The sequence below is a fragment of the Podarcis liolepis genome, assembly GCF_965112155.1.
Source record: "Podarcis liolepis genome assembly, chromosome: 6".
NCBI lineage: Eukaryota > Metazoa > Chordata > Lepidosauria > Squamata > Lacertidae > Podarcis > Podarcis liolepis.
Window position 1 is genome coordinate 96,155,292 of NC_139559.1, and position 23,943 is coordinate 96,179,234.

Here is a 23,943-nt window from a genome sequence, read left to right on the forward strand (position 1 = left end):
TGCCTGTTGTACAGTAAAGATGAAACCTTGACTTGCTTCCAGGCCTCTCGCCGGATGCTGGATGACGAAATGACCGTCAGCCTCTCTCTGCCCAGTGAGTCCAGCATGTTCAACCATAACCGCTCCACATCATCCAGTGAGCGAGAATCAAACTCCACTTACGACCGCATATTCCCACTGGCTGCAGACTACCAGGAGCCTTCTCGACTCATCCGCAAGTTACCCGAATTCACCCCAGGGGAGCAGGAGGCAGGTCAGAGCATCCAGGCACTCTGTTGATCTTGTTCCCATATTTGCTCTGTTACCCTGGGCTATAAACCCCTGTCCCACCTTCAACATTTCTTTATGGGGGTGAATGAGATTGAATTCTTTACTTAGGTACTTTTATACATACTGCCTTTCAGTCCCAAAAAAGCCATCATAAGGTAGTTTTGTTATGCTTCTAAATGCACAAATTTATTTTAAAACATAAAATAGCAGCCATCTCACAGAATATATAGATAAAAGAGTTATTAAATTATAAATCAACAGCCTCATTCAGTTAAAATGAATTGTATGGATTCTCTGAATTTTGCAATGTAGGTCTTCTGCCACGTAATGCGTACAAAAACACATGTACGGTGGTAAACTGTGTCTAAAAACACATATTTCAAAAAAAATAAAAAATAAAACCACATTATATTGGGAAGCCCTACCCTGCAAAAATGTGTAAATAATGCAGAATTGCGTACAAAAGTTTATTAGGAGAAATTCACATACGGGTGAATTTTCATAAGCACTTAATAAACAACAACTGATGTGCAAATGTGGAGAACTGAACTTAAGACTGGCAAAATGAGAAACTGAGAAAAACTGAGGTCTGCCCATCCTTAATTTGGCATTCAAAGATAACTTGATGGCAGCAGGCAGTCTTCCTGTTGGCAAACTCCAAATACACAATCGGGCCAGGTCTTGGGTCACCCCTGCCAACAACTTGCAGCCAGGCCCAGTCCCCTCAATATTTCTCACCCTGACCGCCTGCCTTCCCGCCTTCCTCTCTCACTCCCTTGGTCGGCATGAGGTCACGCTGGCCTGTGTAGCGTCTCCCTAGAGGAAGGCTGCCCTGCCCTGCACAGCATTGCGAGGTGCATGTGCGCGCCAGTGCCCTTCAGTTTTGGGGGCAACCTGGAGCCTGTGGTGCCTGCACAAATCTCCTTACTGTATGAATAACAGAAACAGAAGAACTTACATAAAATAAAGAATAAAGTTCTTAGTATCCATAAGTTGCAGCATTCAACTTTTTATATACAGTATGTATAAATATTTTTATTTATGTGAAGAGTAAGCAACAGAATACAAACAGAAGAAAAAGAAAGAAAAAAACTTCCCCAACATAGGAGCTATGGCATAATAAACATATACAGAAAGCACTGCATAAATTACTGGTATCTTGCTATAATAATAAAAAAGTCTAATGTTGTCCAAAGTTCATTTTATTGATTCAGCACTTTATATACCACCCTTCAACTGAAGACCCGAGGGTGGCTTACAGCACAAATATACAAAGTGAAAACGCAAAATACTTAACAGCCACAAAAACCAATAACCCCCCTCCCACAAAGTCATTTAAAAGACCATTAAATTGTTTCGTCAGTCAAAGGTCTGGTTATAGAGGAACCTTTTTTCTTGGCACCTAAAGATATGTAGTGAAGGCGCCAGGTGAGTCTCTCTGGAGAGAGCCATTCACAAATGGGGAACCACCACAGAAAAGGCCCCGTTCTTGTGCTGCCACCTTCTGGGCTTCTCATGGAGCGTGGCACATGAAGAAGGGCCTCGGGTGATGATAGCAGGGTTCAGGCCAGTTCATGTGCACAGAGGTGGCCCTTGAGGATTGCTGCCAAAGACCCCAAAGTATATTTGGCTGAGACCCTCTCCTCTGCTTTCCTCCCTTCCCAGGTTGCAGTGCGTCTGCCAAGCCAGCCCAGCCCGGTGCAGCTGAAGGGGTTCCCCACTATGCAGAGGCAGACATTGTGAACCTGCAGGGGGTGACAGGCAGCAACACCTACTCTGTCCCGGCAATCACCATGGACTTGCTGTCCGGCAAAGATGTGGCTGTGGCCGAGTTTCCTCGAAAGCTGCTGACTTTCAAGGAGAAGCTGGGAGAAGGCCAGTTTGGAGAGGTGAGTTCACGGCTTGCTCCTTACAATAGGTGTACCTTCCAGCAAGGATAGCAGGAGACAGATGATAAAAGCATGGCATGGTCTGGTCATGGAGATAAGAGAAAGACTCAGCTGGACTGAGCACTAAGGCAAGAAGGCCATGAGCAGAAAAGAAAAAGGAGTTGGATAAACTATGGACTGGGATAGGAATGCCAAGATGTTCTGATCAGGGGTGCCAGCTATAGGGGACAGAAGGTGCTTCAGCCCCCTCAATATTTTGAAACAGGGGGCTGAGCCCCCCCCAGTATTGAGGGGAGGGGGCTGCCACCCCCCACTGCTCCTGGGTGATCACCGGTGTGCTGGTTGGGGGTGGGAGGTACAGAGGGCGCTTTCTACCCTCTGTGCCCCCCCGATGGGTAAGTGTCTGCCCACCATTCATGGCAATTGCCAGAGTGCCTTCCACACAACAGGTGCCCCCCCCCCCCAATGTTGGGCCCAACTTGCCGTGGAGCACTTGTCCTTGCTGATATATTTTTCTGTGACTTTCCATTGTGCTACTATGTCAATGTCTGTTGAAGTACCACTGTACTTTGGCAACGCTCTCCTTGTCTGTCACTGCTGACCTTCTGGAAATGAATGGAGGGTGTTAATTTGGAGGAGAATTATGCCTAATAGTAGAAACTGATAACTGCTTCACTGCATATGCTGCCCTGTCAGGTGTCCACTATGATCAACTGCCCAATAAAATAAAATACAAAATCACAGGCTCATGTGACCCACCTTATTTTTGTGATTGTGAAGTTTTTAAACTGCTTTTAATATTGTATTTTACTTATTGTAGCCTGACATGGAAGCTGCCAATAATAATAATAATAATAATAATAATAATAATTATTATTATTATTACAGCTTTTATTTTAATAGCCACAGCTTCCAGCAAAGAATTCCCAGGATTCTCTAAGGGAAGACATGCACTTTATATTTATCTTATGGATCTGAACATAAATACCAGTGCAAATTAAACTCTTCTTTTCACCACAGCAGTGACAATACATGGACACGGTGACAGTATCACCATCAATGATGGCTTTCAATTTTTACTGAAAGTTCAGATTTTATTTATTTACTGATTTTTTTAAAAAATGTACCCTGCCTATCAAGGAAAAGTTTATTACCAGGGTGTATAATAATAAACTAATTTAAACTACAATGCATAGGAATAACAATATAGAAGCAATTAGATAAAACAAAAGTGAGTACAGTATCACTCTTTAAAAGACCTGAACAAATGAAGTTACTCTAGCGTTTTTTCTGTCATTGTTCATATGGCAAGGCATTGTTTATTATACTGTGCAGGCTCATCTCACTATCCTTTCTGATAAACAATTGGTTTTGCATTTTTGTTGTGTCTCCAAAACCTATTTGAGCAGAGGTGACCATGGGACAGAAGCAATATGTGTGTTCATCAAGTTCCAAAAATGCCACTATCATATCACTTTCAGCTCTCTTAAAAGATAAGTGGTACGACAGAACTACTGCTGCCCTTTGTGTTCAAACATTTACTTTGCTCCAGTGTTATCTCAGGTCAAACAATTTTGCAGATTTTTGAAATGCTATAAAATTATACCTCTATCTGTCATGCCAGTTACAAAATCATAGAATTGTAGAGTTGGAAGGGATCACAAGGGCCATCTAGTCCAGCCACTGCAATGCAGAAATCTTTTGCCCAGCGTGGGGCTTGAACCCAGGACCCTGAGATTAAGAGTTTCATGCTCTACCAACTGAGCTATGTAGCATGCTGGACAAGCTCTGTTGGTCCTTAACTTTGATCTTGTGCAGATACTTTTGGGTAGGGGGTGAGGGGAGAGACGCAACATATGTGTTCAGAAATCTCTTTGCATTTCTGAAAATCTCTGTGTATTTCTGCTGCATGTTTCTAGGAGTGCTGTTACATTGCTTGATTAACTAACTTAACTGATTGGTTATAAAAACTGGTCCAATAAAAAGTGGTTCCTTGTCCCTACCTCCCCACTGGAAACATAGGGATATGTTAAAGTTTAATGTGTGCATTATCAATTAGATAACGTGGCGTGTGAACCCTTAACGGGAAACAGCGCTGACCCAGCAGCTCAGTCCTGGAGAGCCGGCTCAGGTCTCATCTCCACTTAGCTTTTGCCCTGCCCTTTCTAGGCACAGGTCTGCAGTTTAAAGCCCCGTATCTGAGTGCTTTCCCCCTGCCTTGACACTTTTGTCAGGAAAATGCGCTCTTTAATGCTGAATCGGAAGAAACAGCAATTTGGGTTTTCTGCAGATTGCTGTTTGCTCCAATTCAGCGGTAAGGAGAGGGTTTTCGCGGGGAGAGCGCCAGGGTGAGAAAAGAAAAGTGTGCTTAAACGTGGTGCTTTAAAGCACGGACCTATGACTAGAAACGCAGCACAAAAGGAGGTCTGGATGAGCCCTCAGAGGTGTGGCCTGGCTCTAGGAATTGGTTATTGCTCTGTCCGACTCCCAGGCCTTGAGAAAAAAGTTTTACCATATGTTTATGGCAAGTTTCTGCGCAAACGACAAAGGACAAAAAGTAGTCTTTAGGCCACCACCGTTTGAGGTAATTGCCACTGGCCTTCTTAGGACTCATACACTTAGCTTTTGCCTCGTTCTTTCAAGACACACCTCCATACTTAAAAGCTCTGTGTCTGAGCGTGGGGGGGGGGTTTGCCCCCCAAACCTCACAGAAACCCGCTCTTTAAAACTCAGTCATTGCAAATGCCAATTTAGGTTTTCTGCTGATTGCCTTTGCTCTGATTGAGCTTTGAAGTTCACGTTTCACAGGGAACGATCCAGAACAAAAATGATGCTCCTCAGAGATGGAGGTTTTAAGAGCAGAGGAAAAGTAAGTGTGGATAAACCCTTACATTTCATTTCCCCTGAACTCATTCTTCTGTTTCCCCCTCCATGTCTACATGTGCTTCCCAATGCAGAATTGCAATTCATTCATCTGATGAGGTTGATCGTGGGCCACCAAAAGCTCATGCTATAATATCGATTCGGTATTTCTATTCTGCTTTTCAACAACAAATGCTGAGCTCCACGTGGCTCACAATAATCACAGTAGCATTAAAACAACAAGCATTGCACTCATTGTACTATCAAATACAATAATAAAAATAGTATAAAATAAAGCAAACAACAAATTTATAAAAATGATTAGTACAATTCCATAAAGTCATAATAATTCAAAATATCAGAAAACGTCAGAAATCATTCATCAAAATGATTAATACTGTTCAATAAATACGGTATGTTAGTTTTTTAGGTACCACAAGGTTTGGGAAGCTACAACAAACCAACAAGACTACAAGTTCTGGAAAACGACTCAAAGTAAAAACCTCTCTACTGCCTCACACTAATTGGAGGCTATCTAAACCCTGATGGGTATTACATGCCAATACTAGAGAACTATAAAGCAAAACATCAGTATTCATCTGTTAAATTCCTGATCCTCAGAAAATTTAGGCAAAACTAGTCATAGATCCATTTATGGTCATCCAGGCACCCAAATTCACACCACCAGATTGTTTTATTTCATACAAAATATGAAGAAGCTCATCTGATGGGTCACTCAGCCCTGGGGCTGATATCAGTCTGGTCATGTTGCCTCTCTCTAAGATCCTTGGCAGCAACTATGTTGTGTCTGGGGAGCTTTCCATTATGGATAAGGGGACTTCAGTGGAGTGATAACACAACCAGAAGATAACAACCATCTGTCTGTACAGGAAATTCACAAGCAAACGGACTCTCAAATTGGCTGCACAGCACTTTGAACTCATTTCTACTCCAGAAGCAGAGGAGGAAGGGGGGGGGGGAGTTGAGTGGGGAGGGGGAGGCCATTCTCATGATCTTGCTTTTTTTTTTAAGTCCAGCCCTTCTCTCTGTGAGAGCTATTTGCCAGACTATTTCTGCTTTGCTGCCTTCCTTCTAGGTCCACCTGTGTGAAGTGGAAGGAGGGATGGAGCAGTTTGTGGAGAAGGATTTTGTTCCGGACGGCAACACCAGCCAACCTGTCCTCCTGGCTGTGAAGATGCTGAGAGCTGATGCCAACAAGAATGCCAGGTGCTTGGGAGGCGGAAGGCAGCTGTAGCAGTCCTAAGATCAGTTACAGCAGCTCCTTTACCCACAACCAGACCAAAAATAAACAGAATAACGTAAACAGAGCCCTGCTGGACTAGAACAAAGGCCCATTCTGTCCTCATGGTGCCCCACCAGATGCCTATGGGAAGCCCGGGTGCAAGCAGGTTTCCTGCCCTGCTTGAGAAAGGAATCTTGAGTAAAACGCACCAAAAGGCTCTTAACCATTTATAATTACAGTTCAAAAGCATTAGGTGAAATACAAAGTATGTTAAAAATACTTCAGATACATTTTATTGCTGTAATCCTTAAAATAACACTGTGAGGTAGACTGGTATTAGTATCTGCATATTATAGAGAGTGCACGAAGTGAGGTCCAAGAGTGTGACTTGCCCAAGGCTAACGAGAAGGTTCATGCTAGACTTGAGGCATGATTTGAACCAGGGCCTTTCGGATTTTCAGCTCAAGGCTTTCAGGCCCTGGGCCACATCCATTCCCCATGCTGGATTTAATTTCACTTTTAATATGTATACTGCCTTTCTATATTACTATACACAAGGCAGTTTACAAGCTGAAAAACAACAAAATATACAACAAAGATGACTGATGTTTTAATGTATTCTTAATCTCTTGTTGGAAGCTGCCCAGAGTGGCTGGGGAAGCCCAACCAGATGGACAGGGTATAGGTATAAATAATAATAATAATAATAATAATAATAATAATAATAATAATAATAATAATTACACACCTTATAACAATCTGATAGGATACAAAGGATTCATAATAAAAACATAGTAACTTTAAAACAAACTTTTACCAAATAAAGCTGTATTCAATAATCCATTAGACTATAACAGTACAAAATAAAATTAATTCTCAAACTATCAGCAAATAATAATCAGAAACTCACTCTTAACAATTATAATAAATGATTATTAAACTATAATCAAGTAAAATAACAGCAAGTGACAAGGCATAAAATACCACAATACATACAAAACCATGGAAACTGAAAAACTGAAAAACAAAGACACACAATTTTACAAAATTATAATAATTTTGTTTCTGAAAGGAACGACTTCCTCAAGGAGATAAAGATTATGTCCAGGTTGAAGGACCCCAACATCATCAGGCTGCTGGCCGTGTGCATCACTGACGACCCTCTCTGCATGATCACGGAGTACATGGAGAATGGCGACCTCAACCAATTCCTGTCTCGCCAGGAGCCCCAGGACTTGTCGGAGTGCTCCACCCCTTCTGTCAGGTAGCTCATGAAGGCGGTGTGAGTGCTGGGTTGTGCACTGCCTCCTCTGTGTGCAGGCCTCATTTAGGTGGCAGCTGTTCCACATTCTGACTCCACAAGCCGCTGAGCTTGTGTGTGTGCATGTTGTACTGTGCTGCACAAAAGGGCTCAAGGTGCAGTCCTTGGGCATTTCCCCCCGAGCCTTTACTGGAGCAAAGGGGGTCCTCATTATCCCTCTTCTGCCCCCCAGCAAGTATTTGATTCCCACCCATTTCATCCCACCACCTCCTGCAGCCTTGTCTGTTCAAAGAACTATGATTGCTCTCCAGATGCTTCCTGTATAAATAATATTACAAGCTTGTTTTTTGCTCTGGGGAGACAACAAAATCAACGGCAGAGTGGAAGGGCTTGGTAAAAGTACTTTTTCACATTTCACATTTCTGTCCAGGCTTTTGTCCACGATGGAACTCAGAGCAGCATATCTGAGTCTTCTAGTCAGTGTCCTCTCCAGGCACTGGTCAGAACCAGACCTGCTTCGCTTCGGGAAGGTTGCTGCACCCTGCAGGTTCAGAGTGTGGCATCCTGGGATGGATCCATAGGATTTGCTAGTTGGGGATGAAGACAGAGGTTGCTAAGGCAAGAGCTTGAAGAAGGGGGGGGCACCCAGCATGTTATGGGAGGACATACTGTCTGCATTAGGCAGAGTTATTCTGGAGAGCAGGAGACCTTCAGGCAGATGAGGATGATAAAGTGGGAAGCTGAGATATCGGGAAAAGAGCAGGAAAGGTGTAGCAGAGACACGGAAAAACTAAGGGTAGGAAGAGAGATACTGTACTATCTCGGGGACTTTGAATTATAGGGATCAGTGTAAAAGAAAAGCATCATCTAGTTTTTCTTCTTGCAAGGCCAACTCAGCCATGTATTAAGTAGCCTTCACAACTTCATGTTAGGGCTCGCCAGCACTTGCATTTGTCCTGCCCCTTTCTCCTGGGGAGACCCTCTATTTGCGGCTGAATCGGAACAAGCAATAATCGATTTTGCTACAGATTGATGCTTGTTCCAATTCAGCGGTAAATAGAGGGTTTTCCTGGGGAAAACAGTGGAACAAGCAGAAAACCTCTCCGTCCCGTGCTGTATCTCCCTCTAGATTTACCCACCTAATTAGGGCTTTGCTTTTGCTGCTCCAGCTGATGCTCAAACTACATGTGACTTCTAGGTGTTTTTAAATGGCGTGTTTAAGACTGCCCACATCTTTTTCTCTTATAAAAAGCAGCTGTGGGAGGCCTCAGTCAAGAGAGGCTGTAACAGCTGGATTAGTAGTTTGACCCATGCATTCCCCACCCCCACTCCCCCCCTAGCCCAAAGCTGCTATTTGCCCCATTTAAATAAGCTCAAAATCAAAACCACCAGAATGCCTATATTATGCAAATCCAATTGAAAAAACACGTAAACATAATAGGCTGTATGATATCAATTGCAAAGTTATTTACTAGAAACTACTTCCTAAAAAATTAAATACAGCTTCTCATAAGTGTCAAAATCAACATCATGACATAATATATTAAAATGTAGCTTATTCAGTTGACAACCAAGTCCAGTACGTACAAAATACAAAGCCTATTTTGTCAGTGCTGTAATTCATTCATTTCCAATTTCTTCATCTTCTCTTGTATTTTTCTGTCTGACGTATTCCTTAGAAGAGGGACATGAAATAATCTTCTAAGTGTCTAATGATGATGATAAAGTTGGTAGACAAAAGAAACTGGCACTGGCAGATGCTGGCACAGGCAGACAAGACAAGGATTTTTAATTGGTGTACCTATTATATTACAAAGTGTCTGTGTTTGTATGATTTAGAACTACGCACAGCTGACGAAGCCCCTTCGGGCAAAACGGGAATATCCAGGATAAATACAAGAGAAGACAAAGAAATTAGAAATGAATGAATTACAGCACTGACAAAATAGGATTTGTATTTTGTACATATTGGACTTGGTTGTCAACAGAATAAGCTACATTTTAATATATTATGTCATGATGTTGATTTTGTTACTATGAGAAACTGTATTTAATTTTTTAGGTAGTAGTTTCTAGTAAATAACTTTGCAATTGCTATCATACAGCCTATTACTTTTACGTGTTTTTTCCATTTAAAAAAACAACATATTTTGGGTGGAAGCAGTTTGACAGGAAAGTAGAAAGGGTGAAAGGGTTAAAAAAATGGCACCATAGTCCCATCTGGGTCACCTCCCCCAGCTGCTTCTTTGAAAGATTGAAATGCAACCCTTCTCAAGCCTGCAATTTAAAAACTCCCTCAGTGCAGTCTGACCCTCTGGGTGGCTGTTCCCCTGCCTAGACAGGAAGGAAGCATGCTTTCTGCAGTTTGGACACTAGGCTGGCCACAAGCCATTCCTTCTCTGGTGCTTCTTATTTCCTTCAGCTATGCCAACCTGAAATTAATTGCCACACAGATTGCTTCTGGCATGAAGTATCTGTCCTCCCTGAATTTTGTCCACCGTGATCTGGCTACACGCAACTGCCTGGTAGGGAAGAATTACACAATCAAGATCGCTGACTTTGGCATGAGTCGGAACCTCTACAGTGGAGACTACTACCGGATCCAGGGCCGGGCCGTGCTCCCCATTCGCTGGATGTCCTGGGAGAGCATCCTTTTGGTAAGCCTCATCTTGCACTTCCTCTTAGAGCTGGTGACCACACGGAGCCTGGATTCATCCTTTCTGTACCGAAAAGCCAAAGACTTGCATAGGCGCCGACTCCATGGGGCCTGAGGGGGCCCGAGCCCCCTCAAAAATTCGTTTGGGGGGGCTCCGCCCCCCCCAATAATCTTGGGCGCCCCTCCAGCAGAGCGCCACCGCCGCCCCTCCCCCAGCCCAAAATGCACAGGGTCGGGCTGCATGCCTCCTGCCCTCCCTCCCGAGCAAAAGCCTTCGGAGCTGTTTAATAGGCGCAGCACGCTCTCCCCTATTCGCTCACGAGGAGGCGGCGCCACTTTATCTGCATATTCATGAGCTTATTTATTATTCATGAGCTTTCCCGGGCCCCCCCAATATTTTTTATAAGTCCGCGCCCCTGAAGACTTGTATATATGGGAAGGAAAGGAGGAGAATGGGTCATGGGCTAGGTGAATATTGAAGGTACACATTCTTAAGGTTTTTAAAAATTATACTTTTAATCAAGTTTGTAGAATCCAGTTTAATACCATGGTTGGCTTTGTTAGCATCCTGCAGGAATACAAATTGGAATCGCCACTCTATTTTTAAAACATTCCTTTGCCCCATCATACTTTTATTTCTCTGATTGAACACAGGCAATTGACCTTTCAAGGGTTCCTTCTGATAGCAAACTCCCTGATGGTGACCACAGAAAGGAGAGCTAAATTTGGCAAAGGCCTGAAAATAACAGCTTCTTTCAACATGCCCTGCAATTCCAGCTGTGCTTCTCTACCAATGAGGGACTGAGAACTAGACTACCAAACTAGACTGCCCCAAAGACTGAAAAAGTGTCTTCTGCTGTTGCCACATATTTTTCTCCTGGAAGTCTCTTTGGGCTCTTGGGAGATGTACATCCCTGGATGTTTGTAAGTGCATGTTCCTAAATGGTGTGCTTTCTTTCTCCCTCTCTCCCTCTCTCCCACCCACCCATTTATCCATCCAGGGCAAGTTCACCACAGCAAGTGACGTGTGGGCGTTTGGTGTTACACTCTGGGAGACTTTCACCTTTTGCCGCGAGCAGCCATATTCTCAGCTCTCAGATGAACAAGTCATTGAGAACACAGGAGAGTTCTTTAGGGATCAGGGACGGCAGGTATGGAAACAACAGGAAATAGGAAAAAACGAAATCTACCAGGTCATCTGCTCCATTATGGGACACTTGCATGTGCTTTAGGTGAAAAAGAGGACAGGACTACTGAACTTTTAAGAGTGTTGCATGCAAGATCCCAGGGACTTACCCAGGGTTCTGTTTCCTTGAAATTAGGGACAGTGGATGCTATGACATCTTTATGATACAGTGGTACCTCGGGTTAAGTACTTAATTTGTTCCGGAGGTCCGTTCTTAACCTGAAACTGTTCTTAACCTGAAGCACCACTTTAGCTAATGGGGCCTCCTGCTGCCGCCGCACCGCCGGAGCCCGATTTCTGTTCTTATCCTGAAGCAAAGTTCTTAACCTGAAGCACTATTTCTGGGTTAGCAGAGTGTGTAACCTGAAGTGTATTTAACCTGAAGTGTATATAACCCGAGGTACCACTGTATATAGTTTATTTACACATATATGCAACCTGAGCCTAAGATGAAGAAGTTTACAGCATCAACACCCCAGAAGGTCACATCTTTGGATTCCCACAGAAGTCAAGCATGGCTTCTTCCATGACCCTGCTTCCAGCCCAGCTCACACCCACACACCCCAATAATTACAAGGGACTCAGACATCATGCAGGCTGAACCCCCAAATGCACAACAATACTTTAGTTGGTTTATAAGCTGCTTTCCCACAGTGAATTTTATCCGAAGCAGCTCACCACAAACACCAGCTTATCAAAGTACCAAACACCCCCCTCGCAAAAAATGTTTACAAAATGTATCAATAAATTTGAGTGTCAAAAATATTTACAAGCACAATATTACAAAGAAATAATATAATCTTAATACAGAAAATGGAAGGTAATTCCCATGGCTTCCTTTCCTACCAGGACGGCCTGATTTCCCATTTGCACTACGGCATGTTGACAATTTTTCACCCCTGTCTGGAAGCACTCAAAGCCTTGAGTAGTCTGGATTGCCCCACTAGCAGGACCTTCCTTGCCTTGCAGATCATGCCATCTTCTTCTTAGAACAAGGAAAACGAGAGTTCTTGTGTGGTCTACTGGGTAGAGTGATTGGCCCTGAGTTCAAATTCCCCCAGAGCCATAAAATTATGTCAGCCTCTGATTAATCCTTCTCTCAGCCTCAACTTGTAAGCCATCCTGGATTCTTTGGAGGAAATGGGGCTACAGATCTGATTAATAAGTAATCATTAATAAATGAAGTAGATTACTTTCAGCTACATTCCAGCTCTGCTGTTACATGCTACAAATGAAATCTGAAGTCTCCGGCTTCTAGTGTCTTTTTGAGAGGGGTTTTATCTGCCTTTATTCAGTATCTGTTCTCTCTCTCTCTTTTTCCTATTTAAAGACCTACCTTCCGCAGCCTGCCTGCTGTCCTGATCCTGTATATAAGCTAATGCTCAGCTGCTGGAGACGAGACACCAAAAACCGACCCTCCTTCCAGGAAATCCATTGCCTTCTAAAAGAAGCAACCACTTTGTTGTGATGCCTTTCCTTCATGCCCTAAATACTCTGGACCGTCCCAGCCCATCTGCCCTCAAAAACTTACACATAGAACTGAAGCCACTTCACCTGGACTCACAATTTCTTTCAGTAGCGGAGTTGGGACTTTCATTATCGGCCACCAAAGGAAAGGAAAGGAAAAAGATGGGAACTGACCAGGTCTACCACACAACCTCATTCAAGGTGCTATACTTTGGATTGGCAAAGACTGGGGGAAGGGATGCTATTTATCTTGTAATGTCATAGGTTCCGGTTTATGAATGGGTTTAGTCTGCGATGGGAAGAGGAAAAGACAACTCTTATTTTCTTATTTTCCTCTGAAGGAGGAACTTGAGATGTAGTCTGACTACACAGACTTGAGGTGGGAATAGGCAACACACACACACAGCTAGGAAGAGCGCCAGCACTTTATGCCCGGGGCTGTGTGGTGTGTGTGTGTGATGCAGTTCTGCCTGAGTGTAGAAAAAGAGTAGAATGTGATACCGGATGTAGAATTTGGCTTCTTTAACTCAGCTTTCATTTTAAATAGGAATAAGTTTTATGGTCTTTATTACTGTGTCTATACACTTGAAAGTGTACGAACAATGCTTGCTGAAATCTCAGAAGCCAGAAAAATTGCTGAGGTAGGTTTCCAGTGGTTTGTGAGACAGTCCTAATGCACACCCCCCAAAAAAATTAACCAGATATGAAAAATTATGCAGATTTGCCCAGCTTGCACATTTTACACAATAATCAGAATTTGGATCACTTTGTGCTGGTTAAATCTTCTTTTTTAGTGTGGAGTACAGACTGCCTCAATTTAGTTTTTTTTGTATGCTATATCAAATATAGAAATGTCTCCTCCTATACACTCCAGATCTAGAGCTTCTGAGACTCTATCGATTTATCTATTTTAGAGCGCATGAAGATTTTTAATACTGTGTACAGTCCTGGTTTCTCCCATCTCAAAAGGGTTAACATAGAGCTGGAAAAAGTGCAGCAGAGGGCAACTAAAATGAACTGGCCAAAGTGGCCATTTGAGGCACTTTAGATTAGAAAATGGCAAGTAATGGAGGGCATGATAAAGGCTTAGAAAATTATTCACAGTGTGGAGAACGATAATTTTTTCTCACTATCCCTCATAAGGCTAGGACTCACAAGTATGCAATGAAATCTATGGCACATCCGTTCAAGAGAGTCAAAAGAGAGCGTTATTTCCTACTATGGATAATTATCATATGGAATTCAGTGCCACATGCTTTGGTGATGGCCACTGGCTTAGACGACTTCGAAAGGGGATTAGATAAATTCATCAAGGGTGCAGTCCACAAGTGGCCTTTAGCCATGACAGCTTCAGGGGCAGCTTATCTCCTAATTCCGGTTACTGGGGCCAAACAGTGAGGTTCCTGTTTCTGGGTTTCCCAGAAGCCTCTGGCTGGCTTTGGTCTGATGCTCCAAGTTTCTACTTATGAGGATACTTCACTTATTGCCCAGGCTTCACCTCTCTGTAGCATCCCATTCTTTCATCTTTTTTCTCCAGAGCCTCAAAAGCTCATGCTCCAAGCTGCTTTGAGAACGGGAAAGGCCTATCATTTTGCTCCTATGAAATAGCTGCCTTCTGCAGAATAGATTCCTGGAATTGCTTAGTAGTAGGGCATGGTAGCTACCAAAGAAAAAGGTATAAGATTTTAGGAATTGTTAACTAAACTGAGTAAACCTTGTCACCAAAGTTCCCTGTCAAAATCTTTGCATTTTGTACCTTCAGAATTTGTAGGCTAGCCCATAATAACAATGGAAGATGTGTAGAGTTGGGATGTTCAGCTACAGCTAGTAAGCGGCTAGATTTAGCCTTCAACTGTCAGGGCAGCACAAAGCTGCAAAATCTGCCTTTTGGAATTGGGCTGTATCTGGAATCTAGGGAACAGGAGAGCTCTGAAATAAAGAAGGCTGTCACCATACAAGGGTCTCTGCAGACAAGTCCCATTTTGAGCGGGTCACAGGCTGATAGTGAGGCAGCAGAGGGGTGGCAGGTGGCTTGCTTGCTGAAAACCAGTGATAGTATGAAACCTCTTGAGGTGGCTCCTACTCATTTCAGTGAGGTGAATGGTGAAGGGCTAGCAAACTGGAGGCAGTTGGGTACCAACCAGGGAGCTAGTCTGAAAGCAGCTGAGAACCAAACTAGGCATGAAGCAGGCAGCGGCATCTGTACTTACATACCTCTGCCCCCTTCCCATATAAAGTGGGAGGTTGGGTGAGGTCTGATGAAAGAGCTGGATTCTTGGTCTTTCCTCCCCTGTATTATCTTCCCGTGTTTCATCTCCCCAGCCAAGTTCACTTTTGGCATCGGACCAAAGCCAGGAGAAAAGTGTCTGAAGCAGCAGAGTAAAGGGAGGTGAACCTGAAGAGTGAAGGAGAGAGCCATCTTCTCTCAGATGCATGTACCTTTTGTTGTAGAAAAAACCATCCTCACACGCCCCACACTTTAAACATGAAAGGGGCAGATGGGTGAACAAATGCGACTATTTCCATCATGTCTGCTTTGGCCCTTGGCCTGCACAAGCTGCTCAGACTAAAGTGCCAAGCAAAATGAGTAAGTTTTATAGGCTCAAGCACTAATCTATTGGCTGTTTGTGTCACCTCAGCCACAGGCCGATTGCAGGTCTTTTCAGCAAAGTGGCACAAAAAGCAACGTGCTTCAAGACCTCCAGTGCCTTATGGCAGTGTTTCCCAAACGTTTTTGGGCAACGGCACACCTGTTTACTGAAAAAAAATCTCGCGGCACACCACCATTAAAGCCCCGCCCCGTGACGTCAGCGCGCAGCGTCACGCCGGGAGGGACGCACAAAAGTGAAAGTTTTTTCCCTCGGCAGCTCCTCTCAGCTGCGCTCAATCCGCCTCGGAGCGCAGGAGCGATGCCTCTCTCTGGCTCTCCCTCCGCGCAGGCTGAGGGAGGGAGGGAGGGGCGCGTGTGACCCGTCTCTGCTGGGAGACCAAACCCAGCGAGGCAGAGTCGCGCGGAGGCGCCCAGGCAGCGCTGCCGGCTGCGAGGAGGAGCGCCAGGCAGCAGCAGGAGGCGCGTCCTCTCCTCGCCGCCGCCGCCCCGCCTCTCGCCGCCCGACTCGCCCGCCTCCCTCCAGGCATCTCGCGGCACACCAGCCGATGTCTCACGGCACACTCGTGTGCCGCGGAACACCGGTTGGGAAACACTGCCTTATGGGATGTTCCAGTCGATTATGTCCCATAGTCATCAACAGGAGGGGGCGGGCATCCTGCTTCTAGCACCAAAATGTGTTGGGCTAGCCTTTTGTGAACGGCAAGTATGGTGCTTCTTTCTTCTTGCAAGGCTTAGTGAGGTGAACCTGTGAGACTTTGTGATTTCAGATCTGAAAATCTTTGACTTCTTGCTCTTCTGGGTGTGGAGCATGGAGTTGCGACCACAGTCCTATGGCCTCCAATGTGGCAATTCACACAGGTGGGGTGGGAGCCATCAACAAGCAGATGAAGCATAATAAGGGATGAATAGATGACTTCCTTCTGCAGCAGGACTTGGCACCAACACGTGGGTTCTGAACAAAGTCAAAATTGTCTCTATGGATCTGGAAACCATCTGGAAACCACAGCTCTAAAAGCATAGTTCTCAAGGTGTGAGGTAGGCTTCTTGGACAGTTCAGATAACAGAAAAGAGAGAGACAGATTGTTCCTTGAAACTGCAAGGCCAGTTTGGGGTATGTTTTGACTGGGCTGAGAGATGGATTGCATCCTTTCACTCCCAGTCAGTCATGGGTGGCTCGGTGCCTAATTTCAACATGTACTAATCGTTTGCCAAATGTGTCTGTTTTGCTCTTTCTCTCATTTGGCACTGCTCTTCCCTTTCTTGGGATCCATCATGCAAGGAACCTTAAATCATGCTGTGTCAGTCTTCCTTCCTTTCCCTTTGATCGCTAGCCAAGGACAGGGGGAACGAGCTCTTGCCAGGCTTCCTTTCGGTCTTTGTATCTTGGGAGGCTCAAGCATTCCAGTTCTTCTTTTCGGATTATCGCCATCGTCAGCATCATGTTCTTTGTATGCTGCCTTTCCTTAGTTAAAGCAATTCTCAAGGCAGCTTACAACATGAAAATATTTACATAATTACGAACACAACTGAAACAATTATAAACAGTGATTAAACACATCAAAATGTACAAATCTGAACAATTTCCACATTAATCATAATAAGATCTAAAAATCAAGATAAAAATAATAATATCTATAACAGCAACAAAAGCCTTTCGGCACTTTTAGTGGTTGCTTCATTTAAATATAACTTTGTCAGACTTGACGCAAGTCACAGTCTGCGGGGAGAGACTGGCAGAAGTGAGCTGAGGCAGACCTGGGCAGAGTGAAATAATCAGGATAACTGAGGAGTCTTCTTCCTGTGGTGTCAAACTCTCCACATAGCCCTCTGTCCAGCATCCTGAAAGGCACCACGCTATTTTCCCTGCTAGAGGATACATTCTTGCAATTGCCATTTTACAATTACTTACTAAGATCTAAATATCTCACTTCGATGTCTGCACAAACAGCCTGGCTTCCTTCTATGGGCTTTGCTGCTTCTGATTCAGTAGCATTCAGCTATTTTGCATCTTAGTGACTGCTCATTTACTCATACCACAAAACTAAACTAGGGGTGAGGGAATTTTGGACCATGAAATGTGGGGAGGTAAGATGTGCGTCCATAGCTCATTGCCTTCCAATGTGCTCCTCACTTTTTAAGGATTTTTGAGGATTATTGCACTTTTGTTGGTAGCATTGGTACGTGCAATTAAGCACATGCTTGTTTTATTTTGTCGCCAAGGGAGTCTTGTAACTAGATTTTTGAAGTATGAAATCGCAGATATAACAAAGAAAAACAAACACCAGAAACCCCACCTTTCACGTAAAGAGAAGAATCTACTTTTTCTCCCAACTGTAAAGTTGATTTTTTAATTTTTTTACCATAGTAACACCACATTATATGCTACAGCTTCCCACCCTTGGTGGTTTAAATGGAGGTGAAAAACTCATGTTTGTAAATAGCTTGCTACCTGATTGTTTATGGGAACTAAAAATTCCATCCAGGCTCCAGATCACCAGGTTGGGAAGGTTCTGTAATCCCCCCCCCCCCCCCGCCTTCCATTCTCTCCCTCCCTGCCTTTCTCTCCTATAAAAGGCTCAGGTGTATGTATTTAAGCAGACATTTTATGAAATTATTCACAATATAGGTCATATTTGCACTACATAACAAATGAATTACCGAGACATCAAATAACACAGAACTGCAGTATGTCACAAGTGAAGATGCTGTCTTAACAACAACAATTTTTTAAAATAAATAATGCTATTGTATATAGGTCAACTCTTCATAAAGCACCTTGGTAGAAGCCTGGTTTAAAAACCAGGCTCAGGGCGGCTAACAGCAAATATAAAACATTGATTAGAATGCAACTTAAAAACAGCATAAAGCAGCATAAAATGCAGCATCAATATCAATAAAATTCAAAAATTCAGGGGTCATTTTTTGGGGGGGAAGAACAAAACCCAGTCAGGAGACATCAAATGATCACCAGGGTTAACTGGCCCAGTTGGTCCTACAAGGGCCAGCAAGGAGACCAGGGAAGAATTTAAATGTGGGGTCCCAGAAAGGGTTTCTTCATAGAAGAGGACAGGGAAAAGGGAATAGAGGATCAGGCTAATTCAAACTGAAGGCCAGGCGGAATAGCTCTTCTTACAGGCCCTGTGGAAGGAGATCACGTCCTGCAGGGCCCTAGTTTCGTGGGACAGAGAATTCCACCAGGTCGGAGAGGTCCCTGAAAAAGCCCTGGCCCTGGTAGAGAATAGTCTGGCTTCCTTAGGGCTCGGGACCTTTAAGCTATTATTACCTTAGGGTGCTCTGTGGGACATACCAGGAGAGGCGGTCCCGTAAGTACGATCTAAAAAGTTTGGGAAAATAAAAAGAAACAGTTTATTTTAGAGCAGGTTGTGCATTGCATCCATCACATTGCAAGTCGTCACCTACAAGTGGAAGTGGGCCTAGCAAGGAACAACGGATGTTTCAGGGTGCAGGGCTCCTGTTTGGAGTGTGGGCCAGCTCAGCCACCTACGCCTTTGTTCAGGATACTCCGTTCCATTAACCCCCTCCTAGTTTTCTGACACACACACAACTTTCCCCCAACAGATGCTCAGCTTTCTGTGGCCACTGAAAAGGGGTTGATAAAGGGGCTGCCTTCCTGTCAGATCCAAAATTTGTTGTTGTTAGGGTCTGCTCAGTAGGTGCGGTGAGCCTGAAGCACCGCCCCCCCCCCCAGGCACAGAGGCAAGTGTGCCCTTTCTCTGAGTGCCAGCAAATGCCATTAAGTGTCATGACCACTGCTGAATATAGAGGTCACCTATTGCTGCCATAGCTAATAACCACTCACAGATTTTCCCTGCATGAATTTGTGTAATACCCTTCTGAAGCCAGCAGCCATCACTACAGCATCTGACCGCTAATTAACTATTATTGTTTGTTAACTAAAAGGTAAAGGTACCCCTGACCGTTAGGTCCAATTGTGGACGACTCTGGGGTTGCGCTCTCATCTCGCTCTATTGGCCGAGGGAGCTGGTGTTTGTCCGCAGACAGCTTCTGGGTCATGTGGCCAGCATGAATAAGCCGCTTCTGGTGAACCAGAGCAGCGCACGGAAACTCCGTTTACCTTCCCGCTGGAGCGATACCTATTTATCTACTTGCACTTTGATGTGCTTTTGAACTGCTAGCTGGGCAGGAGCTGGGACTGAACAATGGGAGCTCACCCTGTTGCGGGGATTCGAACCGCCAACCTTCTGATTGGCAAGTCCTAGGCTCTGTGGTTTAGACCACAGCGCCACCCGCGTCCCTTGTTCATTAACTATGTACCATATAAAGAAGCAATGTCCTGGAACTCCTGTCAACCAGTTTCATTAGATAAGCGCAAGTTATGCTATTATTAGCAAGAAAAACTTCTCTTTGTCTCCTTCTTCACACAGTGTATAATTTTATAAACCTCCCACCATATACCGCATTGCCAGTGACAAAATGACTATCATGGAGGGCATGTCATAACACAAAATTTGAGTGCAGCCACTGTGAAGCTTTTCCCACAATTGTATGGGAAAAGGCTTTGGGAAAATGTTCCTTGGCTTCTTAGCGTAAGACTAAAGGTAAACATTATATTAATCCTTTTTAGCATTTTCCTCCAAAAATAATGTCAATAGCAAGCATAGCCACACTGTATCAAAAAAACTAAACTCTGTCTTCACACATTTACAGCAATTGTATCAAATAGAAAACTGGTCTTCAGAGTGCACTTCCATGTGTGGTTGTGCATACACACATTGATTTTGGTCGTTTTGTAAATCTGAAAAATGATGTCCAGAGTGTTACAATGGGTATGCCTGAGTGGTATTATGCTTATGAAAGTTCCCTCAGATTCAAAGGTGATCGGGGTGCAAAACTAGTTGTACAGTTCTTTGGAACCTGGTCTGTTTATAATACGTTGTATGTTAAGCTTCTTGCTTGTAACGATAGTACAGTATTTGTCTTTTGGTTGTACTCCATTCTTCTCAATGCAGAGCACATTTTTCTGAGATGTTCTGAGCTATCACTGCAAGTAATTGGCCCCTCTGCTTTATAGTGAACACTGGTAGCTGTGTTCCCTTCATCTCTAGTAAATATTAATGTCAGGCTGCTTAGTATTAGTTTATGACTATAGTACTCATTCAAAAACAGCCCTGTATTTTGAAATGGAGACTTAAAGACCAATGTATAGTTTTTTCTTTATTTATTCTCTGTAAGGCCACATTGAACTGTATTCCTGTAAAATGATCCATTTGTAAATAAGATTCTTTAAAACAAAACAATTCCTCGTGCTTCTGATGTGAAAGTGGAGGGTGGTCAGTCCTGAGTTCATTGATCAGTCTTCATGGTTTAATGGCCTTGCAGATCTCAGTTTAGCTTCTTCCCAGCACAGTAATAATGGGGGGGGGGGGCGACGACACTACATTAATGGTGAGAAGTACAGTCTAACAGCAAAGTTCATGTTAATAAAGGAGGTTATTTGAGCAGCTGGAATGAAGACTGGAATGAAGAATGACTTCTGCCTCACCAACACAATGTATGGAGACATTCAAGGAATGTAGGGGCAGTAGTTGTGGTCTGCAATCCACTGCCTAATGCTTGCCAAAGACACTGTTCTACCAGCCACTGCCAAAAAAGAGGAAATGCAATGTCAAAAAGGGAGAGCAGATTTACAGATGCTAATTTCTATGAATAAAAGCAAATTTAGAAATAATTACTGCCAGTGCTATTTTTCTAGAAAAAGAGGTGCTGGAACTCACCATTAAAGCCTCCTTTATTTTCTTATAATGGCAATGGTGCCCACCTGAGAGGTGCCGGGACTGAGTTCCAGTGAGTTCTGGCTGGGAAAAAGCCCTGATTACGGCAATTTAAATAGAAATTCAGTACATCTCACCACAGTGCAGAAGAGTGTGACCATGACATATGTGCCAGTCAGCTGTCCTGGTAATAACCACTGAGTGGGCAACCTTGAGAACCCTGCTCTCTCTTCTTTGACAACACTACCCTTCACATGGAGAACTGTCCTTCATCAAGTAAGACACACAGCCACCCTACAACTGAGCCAGAGCAAGGAGCAGTCATGACACTGTATGGACACCATGACCGCTGGAAAAGCACCTCATCCCAAAAAACCACTACTTCTCCACAGCCTAGTAGAGCAAATGTCAGAATTGCAGGAGGGCCCAGCGCCAATGCTGCCTTATTGCCATTGCAACTAATGTGGCTCAGCTGGATGTTGAGCCGAGTTTTGAATCTGTTCAGCGAACGAAGTGGCTGGCACTGCCCCTAACATATACATGTCAGAGCATCATTCATGAAGTGATGCTAGCCAGTGTCTCAAATGGGACCAGAGCAATTCTTGTTTCCAGGGCCAGCCCAAGACCACTTGGCACAAAATGGTGCCCTCCTCCCTGGCAGGAAAGAAGTGGTGAGTGCACATCTATGTCAGGAACAAGGGGGTAATAAAGATCTGCATTCGGACCCGCTACCCCTGTGGATCCAGCTGCCCAAGTTGGTCGCCTCACCTTGCCTCATGGCTGGGCTGCCCCTTCTGGGTTCAGGCGGCTGCGCCTCCATCCCTGCTGGGCAGTTGGCCAGCCCACACGCACAGAGCAGCTCCAGAATTCCACTCGATTCCTCAGCCACCATCACTAACAAGCCACATGTCACTTGGCCGGGACTGAGGCGTTCTCAAAGTAAAGGAAGGATTGAACTCTGATTAATAAGAATACACACAGAGGCTTGAACCAGCAAGAATCTGGGAAGGGTGCGTATAATAATCTCTCTCTCTCCACCCCAAGGCTATCCCAAGGCTTGCGGATAGCTTCCTGAAGCCTGGAGAGCGAGAGGGGTCGGTGCACACCGACCCCTCTCGCTCTCCAGGCTTCATCGAAAGCCTGCATTCGCCCCATAGGACGCACACACATTTCCCCTTCATTTTTGGAGGGGGAAAAGTACATCCTATAGGGCGAAAAATACGGTAATTCCTCATAGCAATCCCACCTGATCACTACATGGGACCATCCCACAGCAGGAGCCAGGCTGACTCCCAAGACCTTACGCTTGTTGAGCTGTTGAAGAAGAGACACAGCTCCCTGCCCCCCACCAGCAACCAATCCATTCAGTTGCTACTCTTTTGTTTAAGGGGAGGAAGATGGTGTTTGAAAATTTAATTGGGGGAGATAAAGGAGTTTGGAAGGGGAGAGAAGACAGTTATTCATAGGACTTTTCTACCTGTCATTTCTATTAAAGTGCATTGCAGCTTTTGCGGTAATGATGTGTTCAGAGCATCCAGCTTGAGGGCGAATACGACTTAACCAAACATGCTGTGGTGGTGTACTCCTTCACTTACATCTCCACGAAACCACCTATCTCAGGGGTTGTCCACCTGGTCCCTCCCGGCCACCAGTGGGCGTTTCAGGATTCTAGGTGGGTGGTAGGGGGTTCTATGGCACAAGCTGAATCCTCCTTCCATCAAGCCCTGGGGGGCGGCAAGGAAATTTTACCATCAAGAAAGATGCATTAGTGGGCGGTAGGTATAAAGAGGTTAACTACCCCTGGCCTTTATGCTGAATGTGCATAAAGTGAGCAACAAGTGTAGATTAACTGAGATTATCCAACAATGTTTTAAAATATTCTTAAATAAGTAGTTATAGTCAGTTTGCAAATAAAGCCTACTGTAGTTCCAGGTGGAATGGAGCAGAATGTTGTAAAGTAAAACTATAGAGAAATTGGGGAAATTACCTTCAGTGTGTACTGTTATTTATTTGTTTGTTTGTTTATATCCCACCTTTCTCACAGTGCAGGGCTCACAGCACACAATAAACAAAAATAATTAAATAAGTAACCCTATTAAAAACATCACTGAAAACCTTTCCTATTTATTTATTTATTTATTCCTTATTAAATCTATTTGTATCTTACTTTTCCAACCAAATGTATGGACCTAAGGCTATAATCCTAAACATGCTTACTAAGGAGTAGATCTCATTAAGATCAATTGGACTTCTGAGTAAATATGCTTAAACATACAGTAAAAACTGCAAGTTGTCAAAACAAAGATATGTGCCATTAAAAGAACACTAGTATTTAAAACATTCTTTTTAAAACACATATAGAAAACAGCAAAAAGCCAAATCCTTGATCCCCAAAGGCTTGAAGGTGGCCTAAGCACTGCTTATGACCGAGCAGGCCTGCTTCTTGTGGCTACTAGCTTCATCACAGCCAGAGAAGCAGGCATGAGTTTTATTTATTATTATTTATATATTTTTATACACCATCCTTCATTTGAGGATCACAGGGCGGCTTACAATATAAAAACACAAAAATACATACCGTGGTAACAAACAAAAACAATTCCCTGTCACACACAGCTTAAAAGGCCATAGTTTGCTTAATTAGCCAAATGCCTCAGCAAAACTAAGAAAAGTTCAAAATAAAAAAAATCCTTCCAGTAGCACCTTAAAGACCAACTAAGTTAGTTCTTGGTATGAGCTTTCGTG

General features: G+C 43.9%; 1 protein-coding gene and 1 long non-coding RNA gene across 2 annotated transcripts in view; one reads left to right on the forward strand and one right to left on the reverse strand.

Moving 5' to 3' along the window:
• Window positions 1-14,560, forward strand: part of DDR2 (discoidin domain receptor tyrosine kinase 2) — a 54,092-nt gene extending 39,532 nt beyond the window's left edge. Inside the window, exons 11-17 of the mRNA XM_083507104.1 lie at window positions 43-253; window positions 1,936-2,159; window positions 6,118-6,248; window positions 7,337-7,528; window positions 9,948-10,182; window positions 11,183-11,332; window positions 12,698-14,560. Of these exons, the coding sequence (XP_083363230.1) occupies window positions 43-253; window positions 1,936-2,159; window positions 6,118-6,248; window positions 7,337-7,528; window positions 9,948-10,182; window positions 11,183-11,332; window positions 12,698-12,835 (1,281 nt within the window). The 3' untranslated portion in view covers window positions 12,836-14,560. The remainder of the gene's footprint in view (window positions 1-42; window positions 254-1,935; window positions 2,160-6,117; window positions 6,249-7,336; window positions 7,529-9,947; window positions 10,183-11,182; window positions 11,333-12,697) is intronic.
• A 354-nt stretch (window positions 14,561-14,914) lies between these two features.
• Window positions 14,915-21,960, reverse strand: LOC310708651. The gene is made up of 3 exons (XR_014527119.1): window positions 21,202-21,960; window positions 16,042-21,067; window positions 14,915-15,542 (listed from the first exon to the last, which is right to left on the reverse strand). It is a non-coding gene; the product is annotated as an uncharacterized lncRNA (long non-coding RNA).
• Window positions 21,961-23,943: the final 1,983 nt, after the last annotated feature.